Source organism: Euleptes europaea, chromosome 11 (assembly GCF_029931775.1).
Source record: "Euleptes europaea isolate rEulEur1 chromosome 11, rEulEur1.hap1, whole genome shotgun sequence".
In the NCBI taxonomy this organism is placed as follows: domain Eukaryota; kingdom Metazoa; phylum Chordata; class Lepidosauria; order Squamata; family Sphaerodactylidae; genus Euleptes; species Euleptes europaea.
Genome location: NC_079322.1, coordinates 20,231,032 through 20,240,457, shown reverse-complemented (window position 1 = coordinate 20,240,457; position 9,426 = coordinate 20,231,032). Strand labels below are relative to the sequence as shown.

Genomic DNA, 9,426 nt, shown 5'->3' with positions numbered 1-9,426 from the left:
AGTCGCTTCAGATTCAATGGTGACCCTATGAATCAATATTCTCCAAAACATCCTACCATTAACACCCTTGCTCAGGTCTTGCAAAATGAAGGCCATGGCTTCCTTTATAGAGTCAATCCATCTCAAGGTTGGGTCTTCCTCTTTTCCTGCTCCCTTTGACTTTTCCTAGCAGTGTTGTCTTCGCATAATGTGACCAAAGAATGATCGCTTCAATGTAGTCATTTTAGCTTTTAGGGACAGTTCAGGCTTGATTCGATCTAGAACCCACTGATTTGTCTTTTTGGCAGTCCACGGTATCTGTAATACTCTCCTCCAACACCACCTATCACAGCAATCTACTATCTTCCAGTCAGCTTTCTTCATTGACCAACTTTCATACCCATGCATAGTAGAAGAAGAAGAGTTGGTTTTTAAATGCTGACTTTCTCTACCACTTAAGGCAGAATCAAACCGGCTTACAATCACCTTCTCTTCCCCTCCCCACAACAGACACCCTGTGAGGTAGGTGGGGCTGAGAGAGTGTGACTAGCCCAAGATCACCCAGCTGGCTTCATGTGTATGAGTGGGGAAACCAACCCGGTTCAGCAGATTAGCGTCTGCCGCTCATGTGGAGGATAGGGGAATCAAACCCGGTTCTCCAGATCAGAGTCCACCACTCCAAACCACCGCTGTTAACCACTACACCACATTGGCATAGAAATAGGGAATACTATGGTTGCCAGTGACACATCCTTACACTTATTAACCTTTTCTAGCTCCTTCATGGCTGCCCTTCCCAGTCTCAATCTCCTTCTGATTTCTTGGTTGCAGTCTCCCTTTTGGTAGATGATGGAACCAAGGAATATAAAGTCTTGAACAATTTCAATATACTCAACCTTAAAATCGAGTAATTCTCCAGTAGTCATTACTTTTGTCTTCTTGATGTTCAGTTGCATTCCTGCTTTGGCATTTTCTGCTTTAACTTTTACCAGTAGTCGTTTCAAGTCTTTATTTTCTGCCAGTAATATAGTATCATCGGCATATCTTAAATTGTTAACGTTTCTTCCAGCAGTTTCCACTTCACCTTCATCTAAATCTAATCCAGTTTTCCTTATGATATGTTCTGCCATACTTTCCAATTTGTTCCGGTACCAACTTTTAATGGATAATGGCTGTTCTAAAATCTTGTTAGCCTTCAAAGTGCCGTAAGAACAAGGCTGCCAACTCCAGGTTGGGGAATGCCTGGAGATTTTGGGGGTAGAGCCAGAGGAAGGCAGGGTTTGGGGAGGTTAGGGACTTCAGTGATATATAATGCCAGAAAGTCCACCTTCCAAAGGGCAATTTTCTCCAGGTGAACTAATCCCTGTTGCCTGGAGATCAGCTGTAATCCCAGGAGATCTCCAGCCACTACCTGGAGGTTGGCAACCTTACGTAAGAATCATGCTTCTTTGTTGCTGCAACAGATTAACACAACTAACTCTCTCTGATTCTTTCCAAGCGCCCCCAAAGAGAAATCTTTTAATTGGTTCTTGTAGGTTATCCGGGCTGTGTAACCGTGGTTCCACAGCCCGGATAACCTACAAGAACCAATGCACTCTGACCGTGAAAGCCTTCGGCAATATTTTAGAAATCTTTTAACTTTGCCGGTTTCATTGAAGGGTTTGCATTCATTTTTATACTTGTTCCAGATAGCCATCGTATATCAAAAGAAAAAATACATATTCAAAAGCCACGTTAATATTTTTTTGAAGTACTTATGGCCTGCCAAAATTTCTCATTGTAAGCTGGCCTTATTTTTTACAAAGGGTACTTTTTTAATTTTTTAAAAAGGGTACTTTTTTAATTTTTTAAAAAGGGTACTTTTTTAATTTTTTAAAAGGGGTACTTTTTTAATTTTTTAAAAAGGGTACTTTAATTTTTTAAAAAGGGTACTTTTTTAATTTTTTAAAAAGGGTACTTTTTTAATTTTTTAAAAAGGGTACTTTTCAGTTCTATGCGCCCACCGCCTGTGCCACGCACATGAAGGATCCCACTCACTGGGAACCGGAAGTCCTGTTCCAGCATCCTGAGGCGTCCGGCAGTGACCTCCGACAGCAAGGCTAGGGCAGGAAGTCACCTTCGCAACTTCCGGGAGGGAGGGGACGGGAGGGGAGGGGGCGATCGCGCCGTAAGTCGGGAAGCCTCGCGAGACGCGGCCGCTGCGCTCGGGGAAGGAGCGAAGCGAGGCCTCCAGCGCGGAGATAGGGCCCTGCCTTGCTTACCTCAGCGCGGCTGCGCACGCGCAGTCGCCCCAGCTGCGCCGGCCGTCTCCCTTCGCTCGCTCTGTCTGTGAGTGAGAGAGAAGCGCGGACGGCGGCGGCTCGACGGGAGGCCTATTTTCTCCCCCCCCGCCCCTCACCTTGGGATCGTGAGAGGGAGAAGCGGCGGCCGGGAGAAGCGGCGGCAGCGCCGAGGCGACGTCGAGGGCCGGCCGCTTCGTGAGGAGAGGCGCGCAGGCCGCGGCCCGGCCGGGCGATGGGGCGCGTTTGTGTCAGGCGGCGAGGCGGCGGCCTGGGGAGCCGGCGGTAGGCCGCGGCGACTAGGCCCAGCGGAGCCCCTTCCCCCCCCCACCCCCCGGCGCGGCTTTTTCCCGTGCGAGGCGGCCCGGATTCGTCGGACCGGGCGCGGAGGAGGCCCTCCCCGCCGAATGGCGCCCTACCTCCTCCCTCCTCCATCTTCCTCGCCCGCCTCCCGTTCTTCGTGGGCGCCTTGACGGACCGCGGTTCCCCGATGCCGAGCACCTCGGAGGCGGCGTCCGGAGGCGGGAGCGGCGCGCGGGGCTGGGCGGGCTCGGAGTCGCCGCCGCCGGCGGAGAAGAAGCGCCCGCACCACCGCCAGAGGAAGCGCTACGCCTCGACGACGCCGCCGCCGCCGCTGCCTCCGCCTCCCGTGGCGGGCCCGCCGGCCCCTTCGCTGCTGTTCCCGCTGCTGCAGCCCGCGCTCCTGCAGCCGCCGCTGCCGCCGCAGTCCCTGCTCTTCCTGGCGGCCACCGGCGGCGCCGCCTCCTCCTGCTGCGGGGAAGGGGGGGAGCGGAAGCGGCCGCGAGGGAAGCGGCGCTCGGGGTCGCGGCACAAGCGGCGGCGGGGCCGGGTGGGGGGCGGGGGCGGCCTGGCCGCGGCCTCCAAGCGCCGCGGGAGCCTGGGGCCTCTGCTGGAGGCGGCGGCCGAGGAGTACGACGACGTGAGTTCGCAGTCCGAGGGCCCGGGGGGCGGCGGCGGTGGCGGCGGGACGGGCGGGGCGGGGAGCGGCGGCGGGGGGAGCCCGGCCTCCTCCTCCTCCCCCGGCGGGGGCGGGGGGAGCCAGGCGCGACCGGGGCGCTCCGAGGCGGAGCGGGGCAGCCGGCGGGCGCGCCGGGAGCGCCGCAGCAGCAGCGGCCGCCGCTCCCGGGAGCGGCCCCGGGAGCACCGGCGGCGGGGGGAGGACAAGGACAAGCCGGCGGCGCAGCAGGAGGGGGCCGCCGCGGCCGCCAGGGGGGGAGCCGCCGAGGCCGCCTCTTCCTCCGCCAAGTCCCGCGGCCGCCACAACCACGGCGGCGGCCCGGACCGCGAGGGCCCCCGGGGCGGCGGCGGCGGCGGCAGCGACGGCCGCAGGAAGGGCTCGGCGGCCTCGCCCAGCAGCGGGAGGAAGGAGCGGGACGGCAAGGCCCGCCGGAGCCGGACGAAAGCGGCCAGGGAGACCCCCTCGGCCTACAAGGACCCGCCCAAGGCCTACCGGGAGGAGAAGGCCGAGCCGCGGGCCTACCGGCGGCAGCGCGCCTCCCCGAGCCCCGGCCGCGACGACAGCCCGCCGGCCCACAGGGCCTCGCAGAGCCAGCGCAGCCGCAAGTCGCCCAGCCCCCGCTCTTCGCTCAGCCCTTACCGCCGGCGCTCGCCCAGCTACAGCCGGCACAGCTCTTACGAGCGCGGCGGGGACGCGTCGCCTGGTCCCTACAGCAGCTGGCGCCGGTCTCGCAGCCCCTACAGCCCTGCCGTCAGGTGAGCCCCAGGGGGACAGGGATGCTGGGGGCAGCGGGGGTCGGGGATCTTGGCTTCAGGAGGGAGCTGTTCAAGCCCGCTCCCACCCCCAGCCCAAGCAGGACAGGCTGGCCAACCACTGACCAGCCGCTGCGGCCAGTGGGGCTACTCTTATGTGTCTGGTTGCAGGGTTCTCGTGCTGAGCCATGTTTCATCCCTGTTGTAATGTTGTGGGACTTATGCTAGGAGAGTGGTTGTAATCTTTCAACTACAGGAAATTGAGCAACTTTCAAATTGACAGGTTCCAGGAAAATACAGTCTGGTAATTGTATGTTTTAAAACGAGGCTTCCTGAAATGATTGTTCTAGTAAGTACTGATGGCTGGATGTTTAAGAATGTGATAAAAAATAATTTACTATCCTAAGACTTGAAGAGCTGCCTCTCTTAAAGACAAAGACATTACCTATATGATTGGACTTTAACAGACAGCCTAGCTGGATTTTGCATGTGGTGTTCAGATTTCACTACTTTACAAATCACTTCCTAGCACTTAGCTTTAAACTTCTCAGTCATCCCTTAATGACCCAAGTACATTTTGTATTTGTGATATCATAGTCTTTGGGTAAGAGCATACATTATTTGCCAGATTTCATCAAGGAGTCTTAAAAACTAATGACTTGTTTTCTCTTCATAGATATACTGGGATTGGGAAATTCTCTGAGCCAATTAATTCTGGGTTAATTGACAGTCTGTGAATACTGTGTAGTTTTGACTGTTATGTTTGATAGCCTATATATTAAACAGTCTTTGTCTTTTCATAAGAAGAAGATAACAATAACAAGGCAAGAAGTTTTCTAAAAATGTGTAGCGTTTTCTTGTGAATGCTTACTTGGAAGAAAGTACCAGTGAGTTCAATAGATCTTACTCCCTAGTAAATATGCATAGGACTGTAGTCTTACTTGAACAGGCTTTGAGATAGCCACACCTATAAAGCAGTAACTTGTTGATCTCCTATACTGGAAATCCAGTGGGTGTTTGGACTTTGAAAGATTTTTAAATGCCCAATCCGCCAACGAATGCTTCTTTTTTCCTTGTTGAAGAGTGCCTCTTAATCTTTCTCTTGTACACTGAAATCACTACAACATTGTTTTGTTGTGGCTGCCACCGTTCTTTGGCCTGGTCTTGTCACCTTCTTAGTTTTTCCAGACTTTAGTAAACTGAGCAGTGTAACTGTACTATGAATGGCTATTTTTTTCTTATGAACTGCCATAGAAGTGAACTTTGTGCAGTGCTCTGTCTTTGGATATTTGAATCTGTTTAAACTAGACATTTAATTAAATTTTCCTAGGAAGCATTCAATAATTTCAACCCATTAATTATCAGAGGTCTTGAGAATTAGATGGTGGTGATCTTCAAAGCTCTTCTGTATTGCTTAAAAAATAATACTTCACAGTTGATTTGTGCTTCCTTTTGAATTTTAATGCTTGACCATATTATTATAACTAGTTTTAATCCTCAATTTATGATTGATGTGGTAGAACCTAAGTAACTTCTTGTTAATTCTTGTGATTCTGTAGAAAAAGATAGCTGTCTAGCAAGGATGTATCAGTTTAGAGGATGGTGGATTCTTTTTATCATTAAGTTCTGTGTTGCACATTGTTGGGGCATGATGCGGGTGGGAGGAATGCAACAACAGCTACTGTCAAAGTTGTAATGTTATAGCTTTGAGTATGTTCAGTCAGTGTGGATCATGCCACAACTATGTAGGATTTGAGAGTAGGCACCTGCCATCAGGGTTGAGGGACCTTTTACATTTCTGCTGTAACTCTCTTTCCCCTTTCCTCTTAATTTCTTCCTACCCATCACCACTAGAGCAGGTTATGTATAGTGCCATCAGGTACTACGCGTTCACTATAAATTAGTCCATGGTCTATCTCTGATTCATGTAATACTACCAACTAACTCCCCATTCCATTTAATCTATCTTTTGTCAAATGTCATTACTTTCTGAACGAATGGAGATTTCTACCCTCAGTTTAGTTAAAAACTCAATTATCTGTATTTTGTATATTTGCTATTCTAGAAATGTGTTGAAAATTAAGTTAAATATAGGGGGGGGAAACCTGTCTATACTACTTAATCTGAGGAAGTCCTTCCCTTACAAAAAGTCTATTGTTAGAGGTTTTCCTGTAAGGATGGTAGCCTTCAAGAGTGGGAAAGGGAGGGGCTGTGGTCGAGCATCTGCTTGGCATGTAGACGTTCCCAGGTTCAATCCCCAGCATCTCCAGGTAAAAGGATCAGGTGGTAGGTGATGTGAAAGACCTCAACCCGAGACCCTGAAGAGCTGCTGCCACACTGAGTAGACAATACTGATCTTGAGGGACCAGTGGTCTGATTCAGTATAAGGTAGCTTACCTGTGACTGTTTGGTATAGTTGTAGCCATGGGGATTTGTCTGAAACAAACACACTGGCATTTTGACAGCACTTTCCTTTACTTATACTGGCTTTTAATTTTTTCCTGATGATGGTTCCCTATCTTGTATCCCTACTCTTGTACTTTTGTATGCTTCACAACCTCTTGTTCTAAGGCAGTAATTCTTAACAGGCCATACGGCAGCTCAGCAGTAACCTGAGGGGAATTCAAAACTTCTGGAGGCAGGATGGCACTCAGGACTTTTAGTTGTGGGTTGGGAAGTGTTTGATGCTACTGTCTCATATTTGGGACGTAGTTAGTGGGTTAAACATGAAGACTGACTGCTCTAAGTTAAGGTGTGTGTATCCTGAATTCTTGCAAACAATCTATTTGGGTTTGCCACATTCTTTACCAACAGAGGTCTTGTGTGAAATACTTCAGGCTGTAAAGAACAACAGGAACTCTCCCATGTAAATGGCTACATCACTGTTTCTGCTTAATAAACAGGATACTACTTGAAATAGCACAACTAGAATGATATGTGTGTTTAGAGTTCTGTAACATTTAAAATAACCATATTCCATTCATAGATCATTTATGCATGGTTGCTTTGATCTCCTTTATTCCCCGTTTCAGCCAGGATCAAAGTATCCTGGGTTTGGGGAAAATGTATGCATTGGCTGGAATGATTAGGGACGAAACTGTGTGCTAATGGAGGCATGAATACTGAAAAGCAGTCTCCCAAGTTCAAATCAAGACCCACCCCTTTAAATAATGCTCTGTAGTTGGCTGACTTTGCAGTACTCACTCTGAGAGAAGATCTCCTTCCCCCCAGACCCGACTGCCGCATGAAAAAGCATTTTAAGAACAAAAAACTGAGCAATCTGAAAGAAGGGGGGGGGGGAATCCAAGCCTCGTTTTAAAAAAGCCTTTGTTTTGCTCAGAAAGAGGTAGCAGGAAGCACTTGAATCCCTGCCTCTTTACATACTTCTTTGTGATTGGCTGTGAGAGAAGCCAGTCTTCTGTGCTTCCCCTGTTTGGCTATCTGCATGCTGTCTTGAAGAGAGGTTTGGAAAAGGGTGGGGTGAAGCTCAACCTGAGAACAGAGTATGCATGCTCTGTGATTCCGGAATAAGCCAGGATGAACGGTTTAATTCAGGCCACAAGAGGAATGGAAAAAGCCAGGTTCGTTTTGCTTTGAAACAGCGTTGAGCTTCCAAGGAATTCGGTAACATGCATACTGAAAAATTTGATCCTGGCTGAAACAGGGAATAAAGGAGGGTAAAGCGACCATGCACAAATTACCATAAAGTAATTGAGTTTCTGGTGGGAAGACCCACCCAGAAATTCTGTGTAGTGCATTTTTAAAAAGTGAGTTCAGCTTTGGAAAAATTTCTATTTTCTTTACTGAACTAGGGGCATTCCCATTAATCTTAATTTGTTTGTGTAACAAACAACTGAGAAGGCTATGTCTTGATCACCTGGTCCTTGAAGCAGGTACAAGTATTCTTATCGCACAGTACTGTGGTGTTAAATTGCTTGTTGTTCTCTACTGATATCGGTTTAACATTGTTATATCTAATCTGCTCGATCCAGTTTTTGAATTTGATTTTTGAAAATCATTTGCGTATTAGCCTTGTTTTACAAAAGAGAATGCCGCTGTTTCTTAAAAGACAAATTGGAGTCTATAATTGCTTACATCTTTATGAACGAGCTCCACAAGTGTCACGTTCTTTGGGATGGATCATACACCTCCTTTCTGCCAGGGCGAGAAGCATTCTGTTAGCAGTGGGATTGTTCTGATGAAAGAAGCAGTACTCATTTTGTGTGGCTTTAGTTCATGTGTGTGCCTCAGCCCCTGGCATCACTATTTCTGGGTTAAGTGGCTGCCAGGGGAAGGCAGGAAAATTGTTCCTCTACAACACCTTCCTGTGAAATCTTAGCTTGCATTGAAAGTATTGGTCACTGTCTAGCCAAACCTAAGCTGTTGAATCCCAATGATTTCAGTGTAATCGCAGTTGGTTGCATGGAACCTTATCCCAACCAAGTCCCAGTGAATGCCGTAGGAACTAATTTCTTTGTATTGTTTCCTAATTTTGTCATGTACACATATTTTAGTTGTTTTTCTAACAACTCATCATATTAAAATGCCAGAGTGGTTCAGTTCATTTTTTAAAATAAAATATACATCCTTTTCTTTCAGAGTAGTGGAAATTATGATGGAAGGTTTAATACATTTGACCATCTGAGTTGCCCCCATATACTAAAAACGTATAGAACTCAAATGGCTAACATGCCCCTGCCCCACTAATCTTTCTTTTAAAAGAAATAGGTTTAAAAATTGTTGTTGTCATTTGCATTTATTGTTGATCAGCAGTGCAGGTCTGCTTTATAGAGATGACATTTGGGAAAAAAGGCTGGTTGCCAAAACAGTATAGTTCTGATCTTCCAATAATGTTCAGTTTTGTTTGCTAAATATCAGGTGTGTTTTTGTTTTACAATGTTTATATTCCACCTCATAATAAGTTCTCAAGAAGGCTATTCTTTATGTACAGAAGTACTAAAACTACTCTATATGCATGATACTTCTATGTTTAGAAGATCACCTTAAAGGTGGGACACCACTCACCTCCTTCACTGCCATTGGTGCATGTACCAGCTCAATATGTGGAATTATACGCCTGTGTGCATCTTATCTAACCGTGCCAAGCTTCCCACTTCCAAATCTACAGGGGAAGTATGCACAGGTCCCCCAAATTCCCATAAAAGCCTAGTGTGCTGACGGGGAGGGGTGATAATAGTACTTCACTTATGTCCTGTGGGGATCCCTATTGTATAGCAATAGCTCCTTCATAGGGAATGATCGCCTCCAGTAAATTACATATGAAACAACTGCAGTAATCAGGCATGTCCGCATGTGAGTGATGGTCCTTAAAATGCCCTGGTCCCATACTGTGTAAAACAGGGGTCCCCAGTGTGGTGCCTGTGGGCGCCACAGCACCTACCGTGTTTCTCCGAAAATAAGACACTGTCTTATATTT

The 9,426-nt window shown here is 48.2% G+C and overlaps 1 protein-coding gene across 1 annotated transcript in view; it reads left to right on the top strand.

Moving 5' to 3' along the window:
• Window positions 1-2,748: 2,748 nt before the first annotated feature.
• Window positions 2,749-9,426, top strand: part of CDK13 (cyclin dependent kinase 13) — a 44,254-nt gene continuing 37,576 nt past the window's right edge. The window contains exon 1 of the mRNA XM_056857357.1: window positions 2,749-3,992. Within this exon, the coding sequence (XP_056713335.1) occupies window positions 2,749-3,992 (1,244 nt within the window). The remainder of the gene's footprint in view (window positions 3,993-9,426) is intronic.